The following is a 20,474-nucleotide window of genomic DNA, read 5'->3' on the forward strand; positions in this document are numbered from 1 at the left end:
GTATGTGGTTTAAAGTTGTCTTGCTGAAAATTCCGTGACGTCCCTGGAAAAGACTGTGCTGGATGGCAGTATATGCTGCTCCAAAATTTTTACATATCTGTCTGCATTAATGGTGCCCTCACAGATGTGCGAGTTACCCATGCCATGGGCACCGAAACACCCCTGGCCCATACAGACACAGGATTTTGGACCTGACGCTGATAACAGCTTGGATGGTCCTTTTCCTCTTTGGCCCAGAGAAAACGACGGCTGTGTTTTTCAAAAACTATTTGAAATGTGGAATCATTGGACCAAAAAACATGGTTCCACTGTTCTACTTTCCAACTAAGATGAGACCAAGCCCAGAGAAGTCGGCAGCGCTTCTGGACAGTGTTGATGTAGGGCTTCTGCTTTGCATTGTAAAGTCTTAACTTGCATCTGTGGATGCAGTAGTGAATGGTGTTGACTAACAAAGGTTTACTAAAGTAATACCAAGCCCATGTTCATGATATCCATTACAGATGAATGATGTTTTTTAAGACAGTGGTGTCTGAGGGATCAAAGATCAAGTGCATTCAGAAGTGGTTTTCGTCTTGCCCTTTACGCACGTGTTTCAAGCATATTCCTTGAATCTTTTAACTATATTGTGCACTGTAGAGGGTGATATGCCCAAAATCCTTCCAATTTGTCTTTGGGGAACATTGTTCTTAAAGTGCTGGATTATTTGCTGAAGCATCGGTTGTCAAACTGACAAGTCTCGAATGATCCTTGCTCTTGAAGTGCTAGGCTGTTTTTGGAGGCTGCTTATATACAATGACACGATTGCCTCACCTGTTTAACATCTCCTGTTTCACATTGCCTTTACTCTAACTCATCAAATTGTTATTGGTCTTAAATTTCTTAACCTTTTTGGAGTTTGTTGCAATCATCTTATTTAATACAAAGCGTTAGGCGTTGGAATCAAACGTAAAAGTAAAACATCATATAATGTTTAGTTGTAGTGCTTTCAATATAGCAAAGGGTGAAAATAATTTACAAATCACTCCTTTTTGTTTTTATTTGTTTTCATTTTTCATACTGTCCCAACTTTTTCAGAATTGGGGTTGTACTCAAATATTGTATTGGATCACGAATTCTTTATTGGTGCATCCCTCGAAAAAAAAATCTAGTTTAAAAAAAATCAAGGCATTGTTTTCCACACTGTAGAATTTAAAATACTGATTTATTTTATTTTTTATTTAATATTTTAATTTTATATTGGCAACTAAATCATCACAAATATATGTTGTGAATGTTTTTTCTGAGATCTCTTCAGATAAAACTCTGAAACTGGGTTTAATTTATTGAAATCAAACCAAAACAGCACTTTATTCTTTAAAGGGCCTATAATTTGTTTTTGCAATTTTTGTTTTTGTTTTGTTTTGTTTCACCTTTTATTAGACATAAGTAGAAGGATAAACCATATGCGACCCTAACCTTTAATGAACACAATCAACCATGTAAATTTATAGCAAATGTCTACTTTAATCTTGGTTTTTTTCCCCAATTATTTTTTAAAAACCACCAAAAAATACAATTGGGCGAAAGATACATAAAAATACAAAACGTCCACCACAATATGAGCCAAGCCCATTTTAACCCCTAAAATCCTTTCAGGATCTCCTTACACAAAATCAAAGACTGTGTGCACGGTACACTTCTACATTTGTACTTTCAACGAATGCTCAAATTTCATTATGCTTTACCGTACAGCAAATTTGAGGCTAAGCAAAAGCACACAAGTGAGAGCCACAGTGAACAAATAAGGCTCAAAGTTAGGACAACAACATGACTAACATGATTTTTATTTCCTCTTCTTCAAGAAGGCTATCTATGTCTCCTAGGTGAACTATCCCTGCTTCTCTCCTCTTTTCTCCTAGACTCTCTATATCTGTCAGAATTTCTGTTCTCTTTGTCCGCCCTCTCCATGCCGTTTCTGTATGAGTCCCTGAAGTCCATGTCCTTGCGGCTCCGCTCTCGTGACTTTGACCTCTCTCTGCTTCTCCGCAGAGGTTCCTTCTCTCTGCTACGCCGTCTATCTTTGTCCTTGTCCACCTGGGAGCTGTTTTTACCGCTGTCCTTGTGACGACTATACGAGTCATTCTGTCTGTCCTCATAGTCCTGTGCATTCCTGCGATTCTGCTGGTCCTTATGTCCTCTTCCACGCTCTGGTTCTCCACGCTCTGGTTCTCCACGCTGTCGAGCAGGGGGTGAGTCCTCCTCGTGTCCCCGACGGCGGGAATCTCTGTGGTGGTTGTCGGATTTGCGACGGTCCTCCGGGCTGCCATCTTGTTGCCGATTCTCATGTCTCTTGCTGGACCGCTCGTCTAGAGGAGATTTCTGGTTAGCTGCCTTTCTGGAGCTCTTCTTCTCCTTGTACTTGTCCTTCTTCTTGCCTGACACCTTCTTGCGCTTCGAGTCTGCATAGGAAGAAAAGTATTTAATCAGTAATCTAATGAAGTATTCAGGACCAAACAGGCATCAAAATAAGCAGATTTGTAATATGAAATGAGCATTACACAGCTCTGGGGTTGTTTGGAGTATTATTTAATAATATTACAGTATATGAAAGTTAACAATTCTGTTCCGATTTCAATTTCAGTTCCTTCACAATTCCATTAATGATTCTTTTAGTAATTTTTGAGGAAGCTCCTTCACTTAGCAAAACTATTTTTAACATTTAAAAAAAAAATGTATAATGTTGTACACATAACTTAGTTCAATGAGAAAGTGCAGGAACATAAACCGATTCAGTGAGTGATTTGAGACAATTTAAACTTCTCTTATTTGTATTTTTGACCTATACAATAATATATGTCATTTGTTAGTGAGCTGTACTACAATAGCTGTGGTGTTTGTCTATTGTTGCATACAACCAGCAAGCACAATGCAAAAGCAAGATATGCAGGGGTATTCATATTCATGAACGATTCGTCCATTTTTCATTTTGTCCACGCATGCGCATTGCGCCATACGGCTGTCACGTGACAAAAGAACGAACGACTCGGACAAGAAGATTCCAGAGGTGAACTAATCTTTCTGTTTCTCATCATTTGTCCTTGGCTGCATTATCATTTTTTTCCTTATTGGGACTATAATCAACGTTTGCGTAAGTAGACATGTTGGGGGGGATTTGGCTATTGAAAATGTAACATTTTAATTGAATTCTGCTCAAATGAACAAAATGACTTGAATAAAGATTCGTTCATTTTGCTGAACGAGACTCAAAGATCCAATTCAGTAAATGATCCGATCTTCCCATCACTACAGGGAATGCGTCAAAATATTTAGTGTGGGGTGTTCTGTCCGCATAGCCGAAAGAATGCAGACATTCAAAATCCATTAACGAGACTAAATGGGATGAATATAATTCTGTTTCAGTATAAATATATTTTTTAATACTGTTAGTGGTGTTTGATTCCAATGCCTAACGCTTTGTATTAAGAATGCTGGACTATGTCTGCATAGATTAAACATATTTCAGAACATCCTGTATTTTTTTGGATTTTGTTTTGGACCCCTGTCAAAATATGTGGGTTTCTAAATGATTCATTAAGTGTCAAAAATGTGACCACTGGCCCAGTGCCTAATTTTTTGTGATGTTCGTGTCTGGACTTGGAGTCTGGAGATCTGTTGCATGTTTGTTTTTCTTCCTTTATTATTCTGCTTGTTGTAGTGTTTACACCCTCCCTTCCTGAGCCCTGATGGTCACTTAATGCACCAGATGCCTGCACTTCAGCGCAGTGTCGTCTCTCTAAACCTCTTCACATAAATTCTTAAAATGGGTACATTTCTTAACCCGCTTTCAGTAAAAATGTCAAATGACCAAAACTGCCATCAGATACAGCGTTTCCTCATTTTGCACACCTTGTTTATAATAACACGTGTTTCAAATTCAAGCTTTCATTGTAAAACAGTATAATCTGAGGGCTAGAGTTACTCCATCTTAGCCAAAAATGGCTCATATAAGCTTCTTTCTGAGTTTGAACATTGCATTGGACATTTTGACATTACAATGACAAAAAACATCATTATAAACACTTCCCCTTCCAATGTGTATGCAAAAACACACGCTTTATGGCTTGAGTTTTGTGTAAAAAGTAATTAGATTTAGATTTGGGAACAGACTGATTCTGACAGGAGGCTGAGAGTCGCAGCCACTCAAGTGCAGAAATTTGTTTGAGGCTGCTAATGAAGTTAAATTTATAGAAGAGATGTGATGTTAGGCCTTTGTCATCACTTCTGCTACTGTTTAATGGATGTTAGTTGATGTTTATTGCTGGTTTTAAAGGAAGATACATTGCCAGATCTCTGGCTTCATTGAAAGTCATAAAACCCAGTCATTTTCACGATACACCCTTCCAGAAAACTATACAAGTCTGCAGAGGTTAGCCATTCTTTAGAGGTCATAAAGGTACAGTAGCAAAAACAGCTTGTTTAATTCTAAGGGGTCATTCACACCAAACAGATTTTTGTCAGTCTGCACTGTTTTGCGTCTCGCTGTCTTTTCCGTGGTTTTAGACGCAGTATCACGTTAAAAAGTTCTTCAATGTTTAAAAACACGTCTCGAGACACCTGCCTCTAGTTTTTCTTTTAGCAGCAAAATGCAATCGGTCTGAACGGACCCTAAAGGCGCGGTCACACATACCTTCTCACGGCGTAATTCCACAACGAAGATGTTGTGGGCGGATGTGGAGTGAAACCATCAAAATATAATTGTCAAGCAGCCTTTTTTAATGCTGTACTTTATACTTGGAGAGATTTAAGTTAAAAAGAACCGCTAAAATATTATCCTTGTCCATTGTGAATATTCAGTGTAGCTGTTTACAAAGCACCGCCCACACAGAGGTCACCGCCAAACAAAGCAACTTTCTATTGGTCAACACGGTGATTTCGCCTGTCAAAGCTCACCAAACTTGAACTCGAGGTGAAATCAGAGAGAGGAAATTCTTCACCAATGGATGTCCATAGCGCAAAATTTATGACTGCGTGGATTCATCATTGAGATGACTGTATTTCGCCGTGTAAAGGTATGTCTGACCACACCTTCAGGCTCAGAGAGAGAGAGAGAGCTGAAAATAGGGATGCACCGATACCGCTTCTGCTCTGCCGATCCGATTTCGATAATGATGTTGCTTTTTTCTTAGTTCATAAAGAATATCAATACCTCAATGTGTGGAAATAATTAGGGGTACTCTTAAATGAAAACAAACACAAATCTCTTAAGCCTATTAAGAAACATTTTATTGTTAATTGGTCTACTGGATAATGCAACAGCAAAATTAACAGTAATTTTGGTTTCAGGTTTCAGATCTCTTTTTTGTTCACTTTAAATGTAATAAGATATGTCCAATTTTTAGTCACAATTACTGATTGGAACCTACTTAAATATTATTGGAATATTTAAACAAACTTATTATTATTATTATTTATACACTTTTAGAAATGTATTATACAATTGTAATGTATATTCAGTCTTGCCTTTTTAACTTTAAAACCCTCAGGCTCTTATTTTGATGGTCGGAATACTCCAGGAAGTCCTTTGAGTGCGTGTGTGCCTCGTTTACAGTAGTTTAATTGACCCTTCGCTGAGCTCCGCCCCCCTTGGTTACGTTTGCTCTCTCTGACAAGCTCTGCAGAACTCCCCATTGGAATGAATGGGAGATTGCCTCAAATGCTGCGTTTTTTGGCAAAATATTCTCATTAACGGAAGTTTTTTGTAAAAGAAATTGTTAAATTACACAGTAATTTGATTAAAAACTGTGGAGACTGTGAATCAGAATCAAGGCAAACGATTATTACAGTCACTTGAAAAGAGAAAAACATTTAATAGCGAGTACACATCTAATAACATTAGCGCAAGTGAACAGAGCTGTTTATAACATCTCATAACACACTAATTTTGATGCTGTGAACTCTTTATTTACTATCGCTTTTACTATGAATTGAATCAATACACAAATAAATTAACATTCAGTTATTAGCTTTAATTTACCTTGGAGCAAATGTAGGTGTTGTTGCAGATGTTACATGTTAATTTGGGAATGAGGGCTGACACGGTTTAATCCATAACATGCTCTTGTCCAGATTAATTTAAATTATTTTATTTTATTTTTTAAGGAAAGAAAAACACTGCGTGTATCCTCTCTGGTTAACTTGTGTCACTATAACAACTGACCTGGTAACAATGTTTTTTTTTTTTTGAACAGTTTTTGGATTTTTTCTATAAAATCAAGTACTTAGACATATTACTTCCATAGGCTGTCATTGGAAAAAAGCTATCGCGTGTCAGAGTAATGGCGGCAGGGCAACAGCTGCTACGTCAGGATTGGTCAGAAGCGCTTTTAAGGCGGGGCTTAGCGAAGGGTCAATTCAATTCTTATTCAAAATCTGGTGAAATGCTTCTACAGTGCCGTTCTCAATGCATGTTATAGCAGAACATAAATATTGAGCATCTACACTACTGGTCAAAAGTTTTGAAACACTTGACTGAAATGTTTCTCATGATCTTAAAAATCTTTTGATCTGAAGGCGTATGCTTAAATGTTTGAAATTAGTTTTGTAGACAAAAATATAATTGTACCACCATATTAATTTATTTCATTATAAAACTAAAATGTAATAAAAAAAATAAAAAATAATGTTTTTGAAATTGATGACTTGGACCAAATAATAAAGAAAAGCAGCCAATAAGTGCCAAACATTGATGGGAACTCCTTCAATACTGTTTAAAAAGCATCCCAGGGTGATACCTCAAGAAGTTGGTTGAGAAAATGTCAAGAGTACATGTCTGCAAATTCTAGGCAGAGGGTGACTACTTTGAAGATGCTAAAATATAACACAGTTTTGATTTATTTTTTATTTTGTTCAGTCACAACATAATTCCCACAGTCCCATTTATGTTATTCCATAGTTTTGATGACTTTACTATTATAAAAAATTATAATAAAGAAAGAGCAAGTATTTCAAAACTTTGGAGCGGTAGTGTACATCCGAGATGTTGTTTGTGTTGAGCGCTCACACACTGTGGGCTGCTTTGAGATCTGAAAACAGCAGCGCATGCTATGAGTGTGCTACAGCGCGCATTCACTGAAAGCTAATATTTACTTACTGAATGCAGCCTTTTGCACTTCACAAAGCTTTTGTTTGTCTTCAAGAGCCTTTCAATAAAATGCATGAGTCATTTGGACTACTTTAATGGTGCTTTTATGTCATTTTTGGAGCTTGACAGTAACGACAATGACTAACAGTATCGGATTTGGATCAGGCTCGTCGGACCGATACCTGATCTGGTTAAAAACATCAGTATCGAAGCCAATACCGATCCAGGTAGCAGATCGGTGCATCCCTAGTTGAAAATTATCATGAAAATCTAATTACAACCATTCTGGTGCAAGAAGCCTTGACTAACATTGGACTTGAGGGGGGAAATGCAATAAAAATGGAGTATACGGCCCCTTTAATTCAAATCCCTTTATCCCAGAGTAATTAATACCTGAAGAGCTACCACTGCTGGAGGAAGAATCAGAGTCACTGGATGAATCAGAATCGCTGTCGCTGCTGCCACTGTCAGACGAGGAGTCCGAGGATGAGGAAGAGTCTGAGGAAGATGAGGAAGAATCAGATGACTCCACGTCCAGATTCTGGGTCATGATCATCTTAGGAGCATTCTTCAGATGTTCTCGAAGCTCATCCCTGACGAAGGACAGCAAAACAACCAACAGACACAGTTCAATGGCAATTTGAAGTGTCATTTTTTTCAATGTTAAAATACTTTCTTCCTATCCAAGCTATTTATATGTTGATTTAAAAACTGGCAATTCGGGAAGCCTGGGTAGCTCAGTGGTAAAAGACGCTGGATACCACCCCTGGAGTTCACTAGTTCGAATCCCAGGGCGTGCTGAGTGACTCCAGCCATGTCTTCTAAGCAACCAAATTGACCCGGTTGCTAGGGAGGGTAGAGTCACATGGGGTAACCTCCTCGTGGTCGCTATAATGTGGTTCGTTCTCAGTGGGGCATGTGGTGAGTTGAGCGCGAATGCCGCGGTGGATGGCGTGAAGCCTCCACATGCGCTACGTCTCCGTGGCAGCGCGCTCAACAAGCCACGTGATAAAATGCGCGGGTTGATGGTCTCAGATGCGGGATTCATCCTCCACCATCCAGATTGAGGCGAATCACTACGCGACCACGAGGACTTAAAAGCGCACTGGGAATTGGGCATTCCAAATTGGGTGAAAAAAAACAACAAAAAAAAAACTGGCAATTCTAAAACATTTTTGACACATGTTTGAGCATCCTAACATGTCCAACATAGCAAAATTATCTCAAACAATGGTGTAAATTTACTGTTTGCTTGTCCAACCGACTGAGGGAGTGTTTTGGAAACCTGTTTGAAAACGGTAATTATTTCTGTAATTCCGTTTGGTGACACTAGTGTTGCAAACATGATAAACGTTAAATAATGACTACATCGCATGAATGTAGCTGACCCCAAAGCAGAGATTCCACAGGTACTTACGTAAGTCCTCCAAGACCAATAGATGTGAAGAAATTAATGGCAAATCTTGTGTTTCTTGGGTTGTCACGTGGGAACAGACCCTCGAAGAATGGCTGTAAAGTCCTAAGAAATAAACAATGAAACGGTCCATTTTGAAGCTTCAAACAATGAATGTTTATTAACATTTTGTCTTATGAAATTATAGTACACACAAGGAGCACTTACATGTCCTTTAGTCTCTCATTCAGTTTAGGCAAACCCATATAAGCACAAAGCTCTTGGAACAAAATCTTCACAAAGATTCGACTGGAAGATGTCGTCGTGTCTTCGCTCATTCTTACACATTCAAGGACCTGGGGGAAAACACAGCATTTAATTGCAAGGCCAAGCAATTTCAGCCTAAAGCCAGATACATTAACTCATTAAAGATCAGCATCAGGAAACCAATAACATGTCCAGCTGTATTGATGAGTTGTTTTCTATAATGTAATTACAGCTTGAGGGAAGCATTACTTTAGCTGCATCGGCATTCAGACATGGCCTATAATGTAAAGAAGGAAACAATTAGAGTTACTCACACTCCATGGAACGGAGTCTGTATAGAGGAGATGAGCAAACATTCGGGCAACATTGCGCAGTTTGTTGGTTTCAAGACGGTGGATTGTCTCATACTGTTCCTGGAAGATGCCCTCAAAACTCTCCATATAATCTTTCTTCAACAGGCAGAACCTCTACATTAAATAAAAAAAATAAAAATTATATATCTCAGATGAAGAAACAAAAACAACTGCTGAAATCTCACACCAAGATTGCTCATGGAGGTGGTTGCCACTTTAAATGTTCATAAATATAAACAGAATTTTTCATGAGTTCCCAACATGTAAAACACATTCTCAACTTTGTAGAATTCATAATTAGGTGTTTCTCTAACTTACTTAGAAACATTTGTACTCTTCAAATTCCTTTTACGTATAGATTTTATTGTTTTAGCCTTGTCCCAGACACAGACTTTCAATATTCAACTATGAAAATAGATTATAAACTATTACATGTTTAAAACTATGATGATCTACTCCGAGTGAAATAACCATAAAATAATTTAAATATTTACTGTGTGAAAATGATTTCTATCCATTTTTCAAAAATTACCACTATCCAACAGTTGTAGTGTCATTTTCCCACACCAAACAACTCCGCCCCAATAAAGTTCTTTTTTTTTTTTTTTTTTTTTTAAAGTTAGTGTACATGTCGTCAAAAGTATCAGTGAAGCGCATGCTTGAGATCAAATACGAGATGTTTGTGTGTGTTGGAAGCAAAGAAAAATCAAGGTAAATATCCCTTGTGAGCAAAAATTTTTATTGATTCCATTCAAACTTTAATTTTGCCAAACTGTGCAAAAAGTGTGAAAATATTTATCTGTGTGTATTTTTGACACATAAAATGTTAGCTATGAAATCAGTCTTAGCAAAAGGAGGAATTTGAAATAAAGGATATTTCCACCAAATAATTATATTAAACACAACACAGAATTTAAGATCGAAATGAGACCTTGGTAGAAATTATGACTTTCAGAAATGTCATGTAAATGTCATGTAAAAACACTGTTGGATATAGTTAGTAGACAAACTGAAACTAGTGAGTGTAAAAACTGTTTTAAAAAGACACTCTAGAATTCTACAGTGCTAAAAGTGCCCAAAGATGGGGGCAGTGGTGGCTCAGCGGTTAAGGCTCTGGGTTACTGATCAGAAGGTCGGGGGTTCAAGCCCCAGCACCGCCAAAATGCCACTGTTGGGCCCTTGAGCAAGGCCCTTGACCCTAACTGCTCCAGGGGCGCCGTATCATGGCTGACCCTGCACTCTGACCCCAGCTTAGCTGGGATATATGAAAAAAAGAATTTCACTGTATATGTGCAAACGTATAATGTGTGATAAATAAATATAATTATAATTAATTATAAATTAATTAAGATGAAGAAACACACAATTATAACATTTTTTGGGAAAATTTGATTCTTAAGAATGTTCCGATTTCCTTGTACCTTGGTAGTACAAGAAAGTTCACTCCCATTTAGAATCAAATATTAATTTACGATTTAAACGGCCTTAAAAATACCAAAGTTTAAAAATATAAAAAATAAATAAACCAAAAACCCATCAACAGTAAGACGGTCCATTATGAGAACTGCCTTAGAAATAGAAGTAACCAGCCTGGTCTCATGAACATTACATAACTGTGGAAACATTTTTGCAAAACGAAATTATGTGGCTTATTACACATTTGGCTGCAGTTTCCTAGTTAATGTCTAGCGGGGGGCGTTATAAGCGAGTGAAATTGTGTCGCAATCAGACAAGGTTTTAAAGGTGAATGTTAGTTGGAGGTTTTATTGAGTGATACGATCCTCCCTAACCTAAAACTTTAATCTAAACCTAACCAATAGTGATCTAAATTTAAATGAGAGGTAGACAGAAAACAGGCATCCTTACCCTTAACCAATACCTAAACCTAACTGATAGTGTCCATAAACAAAATAAGAAACTAAAAGCAAATTTTCTGAAGCAACCACATCATTTGGCGTCGCTTCTTTGACACTGTCATCTCACATGTCAGCTTGCGTGCTTAACTGGTCTCGAACCGCGGACTTCTGGGTCCAAAGTCCAACAATATGTGATGAGCTACCATGGAAACTAATCATGTTGGAAAAAGTGTGTAATGTGAGTCTGTAATACAGGCGTTAAAATGTTTTGTTTTTCAAATGATGCGTAATAGTACAGTGTTTCACTATCATAACATAGCAGTCTGTGAGTAACAGAGTGAAAAATAAGTGTTTATATAAAACAATCAGCTGTTATACTTGTGATGTGTGTGATAGTAAATAACACACACTTATTGTAGCACCTCTAGTGGTAATTTCATCAGGAAACTGCGACGAAATGAAGAATGCGGCACGTAAAAGTTATGTCTAGTTATGTTCATTCTATGAGACTACGTTAGAACTATCTGTGGTTGTCCTATGACGTATACATCTCAGTAGATTCTACAAGTTGTAATTACATTAATTTCAACCAAATGTGACCGCAACATAAGAGATAGAGAAGGAATGAGATGGACTTACCCCAGCCAGGAGGCCAAAGAACTTCTCGTACGTTCTTTGCTGGGCACAACAGTCCAGAATCATATTGCACAGCTCTTTCTGTGGAGGCAACAGAGACATATTGGAATAAGAAATCTCAAACATGGACTAAGTATCTGGGGATGGAGCACAAAGGAGAAGTTTGGAAATGATCACAGCAGGTTGAAGACAGTCAACCAATCTCAGCAATTCTCTACTTGTACCCTCTAATACTCAATCAGCCAACTGATTTCATACCTTCATAACTTTACAGTAGTAGATCAAGAGGATCAATTAAATAAATTGAATTTGTGGAAACATAGCAGTGGATTAATTATTTTGTTGTTTGAGTAAATAGAAGTTTGACCCGCAATAGTTTATTAGCATGTTCTAAACCCGAAATGTGAGAAGGGTCCATTACCAGCAGATGTGTTTGAGTAGAAATGGAGATAAACTGCAGTTTTCCAGGAACAAGATTGAGCATTCTTTGATTAGATTCTGGTTCTAATGTTTACACTCCATGTCCACATCGGATGTAATGATCTAAAAACAGTTCTGGTAAAGTCTCAGGGCTCTTTCCTTAAAGGGACGTTCACATCGAAAGCATCCATCAGCTGCACTTCCCCCTCACATGAAACAGGAGGGATTACACACCCAAAAAATCAATTTAGCCATTTCCTCATTGCACCGGCAGCTCAGCTGAGCACCAAAGGACTGCACAGACCTCACTGTAGGTGTAACAACTCATCCAACATCCAGATCTGCAGCGTGATGGATGGTTATTCCCATCACTTCTCTACTTATGCCCCCTAATACTCCATCAGCCTATTGATTTCAAAACCTCATATCTTTCATAACCTCATTTCTTCACTAAGGAGTACAGGATTAAGAGAAAGACAGACATACTCATGATCAATTTACAAATTAAACCTGGATGGGCTGCAGCCTGATACAAAATTAGAGTTGTGCTAAAAAAAAAACGAGTTGGGTGAGGTCAGTGTTGTGAAACAAGCTGGCTGATTGTGACAAATCTTGACCATCAGATTTTAAGTAGTAACAACTGGATTCTGATCTTTACGTTCTGTTTTCGGTTTTAAAACTGCTGTTTTATATCAGATGCAATTATCTATTCCTGGGCTATTTGATTGCTCGAGGAAAGGAATTGAATAGCCCTGATCTATACAGTTGTCTTGAAATATCCATTCCATGCTCTTTTCTTAGGAGTGTTAAAACAGTGGAGTCTAGGCAGATTCTGGGTTTAAGCCCTGAGAAGATCATCTCTTTTTTTAAAGGGTGCCTGCAAGCAGCAACACACACACATGTATATATATATACACACACCGATCAGCCACAACATTAAAACCACCTGCCTAATATTGTGTAGGTCCCCTTCGTGCCGCCAAAACAGCACTAACCCGCATCTCAGAATTGCATTATGAGAAGCTATTCATCTCACCACAACTGTACAGAGGGGTTATCTGAGTTACCTTAGACTTTGTCAGTTTGAACCAGTCTGGCCATTCTCTGTTGACCTCTCTAATTAACAAGCCTTTCCCATCTGCACAACTGCCGCTCACTGGATGTTTTTTTGTTTCTGGCACCATTCGGAATAAATTCTAGAGACTGTTGTGCGTGAAAATCTTAGGAGATCAGCAGTTACAGAAACACTCAAACCAGCCCGTCTTGCACCAACAATCATCCATACGATTATCTAATAAGCCTATCGTGTGGCAGCAGTGCAGTGCATAAAATCATGCAGATACAGGTCAGGAGCTTCAGTTAATGTTCACATCAACCATCAGAATGGGGAAAAAAATGTGATCTCAGTGAACTGGACTGTGGCATGATTGTTGGTGCCAGATGGGCTGGTTTGAGTGCATATATACTGTATATAAACTGTGAGAAGCGAGTCAATTCGTGCAAATGCTGCTAATGTCACATGCATTGACGTCGGGAAAACAGATGGGAGACATTATGCTGATACCTGCACCAAGCATTTCATCAATGTAGCACAGCAGTAGAACATGCCCGTAAAGCAGATAGAGCTTGGAACTTTGTAACATGATTGCAGCGGCAAGACAGCTGCCACTTGAATACCTGTCTTGCACTGTGAGGCGCGGTACGAAAGTTGTGAGGCGCAGTGCGTAGGGCGAAGTGAAAAAGTGAGCGCAAGGTGATCGTTTATGTTCTGTGACTGCTACAGTGTCCTTGAATAACGTATAACGTGCCAGGAAAGGCAGCCGGTGGAGTTTAGCCGGTACCGGCTAACGGAACCCCTGCTGCTGTCTTCAAGGTTCTGTCACAGTGTCTCTGTTTGACAGTGCACTAGCCAAAGCAGAAGCTGGAGACGTTACTGGAACCCTACAGGTAATCTACACTGTCATTAACCCATTTAATCCCACCTGTTACAATTGTGACCGGGGTCTAAAAGGAGTTTTTGATGTATTTTGTCAATTGTAAATTACAGTGCAGACTTTTTTTTTGCATGAGTGGTGCAAATAGTCACATGACCAGAGCTATTTAATTCCACTGTGCTCCTGGAACGATTATGTCTGTCAAAACTCCATAAAAAGAAGCAAATAATTCCTGTCATAATACACTTACAACTACCATATTTTGTATATAATCTGAATTGAGTTGTGCCGTGTTCATTTCTGTTTTTCAGCTCTGTTGGTGGGGTAGGTTTTGTGTGGATGACTGAAAAATACACCTGGATGAAGCATATTTTGTCCACTCATGTTTATAAAGATCTTGCGATTAATCATGATTAACTGCACAAACATTCTGCGATTAATTGCGATTAAATATTTTAATCGTTTGCCATCCCTAATATATGATTAGTTTGAGTGAAACCGGCAGTTCTGTTAAAAGCATCTTTAAGAGTGTCTGTAAATGAGCAAATATTAACAAGGACTCGAATGGCTTCTTCACCTCATCCGTACTATTTGTGATTAGAATTAAATGTTTATTTTTATTTGATCTACAACTGACTGTGAAGAACAGAAAGAGTATTAAAAGACATTAATATCGGATCTCGTCTTTGGACACACGAGTCAAACTCAACACGCAGGGCTGAACTTCTTCACCAATATACTACTCAATCTGATGAGTGAAATCTGAACATTTACCAGCCAGTGGCTAATCACAAACATTTTTAGTTAGATGGTGCGAAATTTGGTCTGACGAGCTCCAAAATTACAAAAACACACCATGAAAGTGTTCATAAAACCCATTTGGAAGTCACTATTCACAAAAACTTTCCCCTTAGACACAGCTCTCAAATCTGATTTAATTTAATTATGGCATGTCAAAACACAATGCTCGAGATCTTGCGTCAATGACGAGACATGCAGGAAAGTCACTCTCCGATTCACAGTAGCATCATTGCCCATTGTGTCAATCCGTTGGCAAGCACGAGGTGACAAAACCATGGTGGAGGTGGAGAAATTCTGTCGAGGGGACTTCAGGTAAATCCCTTCAGGTCGAAGGGCTGGAACCCCTACTGACTTCTCCCTCATGCCGAATCTTGTGGTGAACCTACCCACAGACACACAACTCTCCAATCATAGGAACCAGGAGAGATTACACACACAAAACAGCCATTTAGCTCTTCCCTCTTTGCACCTGTGGCTCAGTTGAGCTCCAGAGGTCTGTACGGCCCCCTCATTGTAGGTGCAAAGGCTGATTTTTATATTTCTGCATTGAGCCTACGCCATAGCCTGATGTGTTCCTCTTCACAACAGCTGTGACTGGTCTGCTCAAAAAAAAAAGTATCTGATGTAGCATCTGATTTTCTCCATGATTTATTAAGGTCTATCATTTCACACTGTATTTGGACTCAGGAGCATTGTTTTAATCTGGAACATCTGCTATTTTTATATTCTGTGTATGTTTTATGAAGTTACAAGCGAAAACTCAACAAAAAGAAACCTGTTCAGAGTTGGTTATATTGCCTTTCTGCATTGAAAAGTCCAGCTTCTAAGCTTTAAAACTACACCCCTTTTGTGTTTGTCAAGCGAGTAGTTATTAATGACTTTGATTTTGTTTTCACAATGGAGCATCAAAAAGTATGCCAAAATATGTATTTATTATTGAAGCAACTCAAGATCAAGCATACAGCATGTACATGATTTTTCTCTATAAACGGCAAACATTATGTATAATAAATAATATGTACCTAAATAATTTGTTCAACATACTTTGAACAAATTTTTTATAAAACGATAATTTAAAAAATACGTATGAATCCACGACTTGTATTGCTTTATTTATGAAATAAAGGCATTTTCTCTCAATATACTAGCACTTGGCTGTGTACTCGTAGAATGACGCAGACACAACAATGCAGAACTATCAATGCAAACCAGCATGTTGGCCACTACGAAGTAGGTTCAACGTAAACGTATAAATGATCCTTAACATCTCATGCAACTGCAGTCTCGACTCTGACTGCATGAATACATTCAGATCCACAGGAACTGCAGCGTGACGGATAGGCTGTGATTGACATAAACTCGATAAAACCATTTCCCCATTGACAGCCAGGTAATTTTCGAAAAGAGATATGAGGAAGAGCAAGAGGGAGTGTACGTGATGTGAGATCTGTAATCGTGCACAGCAAGACTGTTTTTTCACAGATGACCTGCCATCTGCTCTGTAAAAATATATAAAAAACTAAATAAAAAAAATACGGCAAAATGCCAATAGCCTTTATTAAAGGCATAGTTCACCCAAAAATGAAAATTCTCTCATTATTTACTCACCCTTATGCCATCCCATATGTATATGACTTACTTTCTTCAGCAGAACAGATTTCAACAGAAATCAGATCAGACTTTTGTAGCTCCAAAAATCACAAAGAAATCATAAAAGTAATCCATATGACTCCAGTGTTTAAATACATATCTTCAGAAGCAATATACTAGGTATGAGTGAGAAACAGAACAATATTTAAGTCCTTTTTTACTCTAAATCTCCACATGTGACTTTCAGATGTAAAAGTGAAAGTGGAGATTTAGCAAAAAAAAGGACTTACTATCCCACTACTATTATATTGCTTCTGAAGATATGGATTTAACCATTAGAGTATTATGGATTACTTCTGTTTCCTTTATGTGATTTGTGGAGCTACAAAAGTCTGATCACCATTCACTTGCATTGTGAGGATTTACAGAGCTGAGATATTCTTCTAAAAATATTTTCTGCTGAAGAAAGTCAGTCATACACATCTGGGATGGCATGAAAGTAAGTAAATAATGAGAATTTTCATTTTTGGGTGAACTTATCCCTTTAAAGCAGCAGACCACAAAGAACAAGGAGTAACATTTAAAGGGTTTTAAAGCTGAAGAGCTTATGTAATTGCAAAAACAATTCTTGTTTTTAAACAGGTTTCCCCGTTTTCCATTGGTCAAGCAACATTGAAATCCCCACCCCAAAAACATGCCAATATAATTGTTTTTGCTTGCCAGGATGCTCAAATAAGCAATTTTCTGATAGCGCCAGAGTTTACACTTTTTGGAGGAAATCAGCCTAAAAATGGCTTACTTGTCACTGCATATTAAGAATTAGGATGGGATAGGACCAAACACTTCATCTTTAACCATTTAAAATAAACTTAACTATCTGCCTACTTCCAAATGAAATTGGCAATGCTGTCAAATCGAACAAACAGCAAAATGACTGAAAGCCAGACTCACATCGAGACAATCAATAACCACTTACACTCCAGTTCATCCACAACATTATAAAAGAATCGATAAAGAAAAAAGTAAAATATTTGTAATATAGGAAAAACTTTAATTGAACTCATCACATCCTCAAAGCCCCAAGTATCAAGGAATTAGAAGCTGAACCTCAAACAGACAGACAGTCACATGTCAGACTTTGAATGAACTCAGACGTAGAGCAGCTTTCCCCTAGTGCAATGGGTTCAGACCTCTCTTCATTCTACATGGATGAGTACGGCTTGAGTCTTGTTCACCTGATTCTTTAGGACAGATGGAGAAGTGTGAGAGAGCTCCATGCTGAAGATATCTGCTCGCTTAAGAACAAGCTGGAAGATTCAATCAATAATTCCAAGGTGAGAAGGTGCGGATGAAGAGCATTGTGCGGAAGAAATGTATTTTCCTTTACCACTGATAGGGTGATGAAAATACGTCAAGCATCACTATTACCATTGCTCACTTGAAGGGATAGTTTATCCAAAGATGAAATTGTCATTATTTACTCACCCTCATGAAGTTCCTAACCTGTATGACTTTTTCCCCCCCATGAAACTCAAAAGATATTAGGCAGAATGTTAGTTTCAGTCACTATTCACTTTCATTGCATCTTTTTTCTACACAAAGTAAATGGTGACTGAGGCGGTCAGTACATAACTTTCTGCCTAACATCTGCATTTGTGGTCCATGGAAGACAGAAAGTCATGCATGCTTGGAGCAATATGTGGCTCATGCATGTAAGCAGCCGGTGGAAAACGGGCTGAATCTTCGGATGACAAGCAGCTAATACCTCCATCTCTGTGAGTTAATGAAACCCCACATAAAACACACGAGACACAATCTTGTACAATGCAGCGTGGCTCTCTTACATTAAATGACATGACAGACAACTAGCTGTCCAGTACGGCTCCGTTCACACAGCACAGGTTTGCCGAGAATGCGGTTGTGAGACCTGAAAATTTGCGGGTGTTTACACTCATAAATAACCAAACTGTGTGTGAACATAACCGTATGAAGCACTCAAAACAGGACTGACAACCATATTCTGCTGCTGTGTGAACGTGGCCTATGATAAAAACTTGATGGTGGGCTCTTTTGACTTGAGCACATGAGAAACCACATAGTAAACCCACCAGCACAGGGACATCCTAACAACCTCATAACCTCGAATACATTATTTTCCCATGTGCCGGTATGTCTCACGAAAGATCGAGCGCTCTTTCCTTTCAAAGTGTACTCTTATTACTGCAAAGCCAAAAGGATAAATGGATATCTGTATTCCTCTCTGCACTTAACTCATTCTCATTCAATGACAAATAATGGCAGCGAAAGCTTTTTGCAAAATGAATCCTCATTCGCTTAATGCTGTCTCTCCACTAACTGCACACAGAGTCGGAGAATGATTCAGTCTGATGCATTCAATCCATACGTTTGTATTCACTGTGACTGGGACTGGCAGAGGCCACAGAAATGTGGCTACATAATGAACAGCCCATCTGTGAAACCCCATGATTCATTCCACACAGTTATGTGCTTATTGCTGACAAGACCCATAATCGTGCCATCAACTGTGCTGCCAGACAGCGCCTGCTATACGTCAATAGCCATTGCCTTTGCTAATTTTCATTTGCACCTCATTGCACCATGAAATATTTTACGACTCCTCTTCTGAAGGGCAACTTTGATGTGTGGGCACAGCTTAAATGAATAAAAGCCTGGATATTAAGAGTCAGATTTTCTGATGATGAGACAGGCAGTAATGTTTTCAACATTTCAGTATAAACATCAACAGATCTAGTTAAACCATTTCCATTTTCACACTGCAGGATTTGGTCTTTACTTTTCCGAGGGTGAAGAGAAATAAACCTCACGAGAATAATAAATGATCCTTATAGGCTGTATAAAAGTTAAGTTAAACAATGAGTCATTTAAGCTTCATGGATGTTAGAGTGGACAGACAAAATATTTAATTTGATTCAAATGAATATGAGCCTGTGGGGGACAGAAGCTCTTCTAGCTTCTGTATAATGTTCACCCAGTTTTTTTAATTGAAATCTAATATTTTATTTTTATAAGTATTTTTAATGTTTCATAGACTTTCTGATCAACATAAAGATACACAAAAGTACAACCCATTGAATGGACTCCACATTTATTCCTTCACGTCCTCATTTACATTGGCGACAATTTAAACGTGTTGTGAGTGATTACAGCTGTTTTGCTAACTTCTGCAATTTTGCCAACTTCAAACAAGCATTCTCTGACTAATACCATTAAATGTAGTTCCTCAATTCTAAAATGCTTCGATGTTGATGCGGAAACTGGAAACCAAACATGTGGTAGACTTCCTGTTGCAGACTGTAAACAAGATCCTCCCTAACAGCAACAGCTGCCAATCAGTGGATGCCTTATGAGATTTAAAGCAACATTCCACCCTTTTAATAGTCATCTTTTTTTTCCAAGTCAAGCTAATGACATCATCCGGAGGCATTTTCCTTCAACAGAAAAGCTTATCTTTTTAATGACAGAAATTGTCTCCACAAATGTTTAGCCTGGGATTACAGCTGGTATGACGGTTTCCTTCTACTGGGTTACCACACATATTGACTGATGAATGTTCATGGCTATTCCTTGACCTTTCCAGTCAAATGTGATTACTGTATTAGGATGTTAAATTCAGACTGTTTCTAACATTAAATAACATACAAATTACCTTAAACACATATTAAAGCAGAGCACAGACATTTCTATGACTTTTAAGATTTTATTCATTTCCATGACTTTTTGAGATTAAGATTTTAATGACCATTGAAAGCTTGCCTTGTCATTCAGACAGATTTGTGAATCAGTCCAGTTCATTAAAAAGGACCAACTAGAAAGAATGATTAGCTCACAAATCGGACATGACTTTGGTTTTTCGAGCAAGTTGTACTATACAAAAAGCATTATGTAGAAGATATAATATTTTAGAGCAGAGAAATACGACTAAATTGCAAATTCACTATAGATAAATATAGAGATTTTAATAATTTCCATGACTTTTCTAGACCTAGAAATCACAATTGATAATTCCTTGGTACTGTATATCCAGGTTTTCCATGACAGTCCCATTAGGAGCAAGAACAGATC

The 20,474-nt window shown here is 38.1% G+C and overlaps 1 protein-coding gene across 1 annotated transcript in view; it reads right to left on the reverse strand.

Annotated features, from left to right (window-relative positions):
* Positions 1-1,479: 1,479 nt before the first annotated feature.
* Positions 1,480-20,474, reverse strand: part of LOC127447909 (pre-mRNA-splicing factor CWC22 homolog) — a 59,308-nt gene continuing 40,313 nt past the window's right edge. The window contains exons 16-21 of the mRNA XM_051710095.1: positions 11,629-11,706; positions 9,095-9,247; positions 8,742-8,869; positions 8,538-8,639; positions 7,514-7,713; positions 1,480-2,438 (exon numbers count right to left, since the gene is read on the reverse strand). Coding sequence (XP_051566055.1) covers positions 1,846-2,438; positions 7,514-7,713; positions 8,538-8,639; positions 8,742-8,869; positions 9,095-9,247; positions 11,629-11,706 — 1,254 coding nt within the window. The 3' untranslated portion in view covers positions 1,480-1,845. The remainder of the gene's footprint in view (positions 2,439-7,513; positions 7,714-8,537; positions 8,640-8,741; positions 8,870-9,094; positions 9,248-11,628; positions 11,707-20,474) is intronic.

The sequence above is a fragment of the Myxocyprinus asiaticus genome, chromosome 11 (genome assembly GCF_019703515.2).
Source record: "Myxocyprinus asiaticus isolate MX2 ecotype Aquarium Trade chromosome 11, UBuf_Myxa_2, whole genome shotgun sequence".
NCBI classification, from domain to species: domain Eukaryota; kingdom Metazoa; phylum Chordata; class Actinopteri; order Cypriniformes; family Catostomidae; genus Myxocyprinus; species Myxocyprinus asiaticus.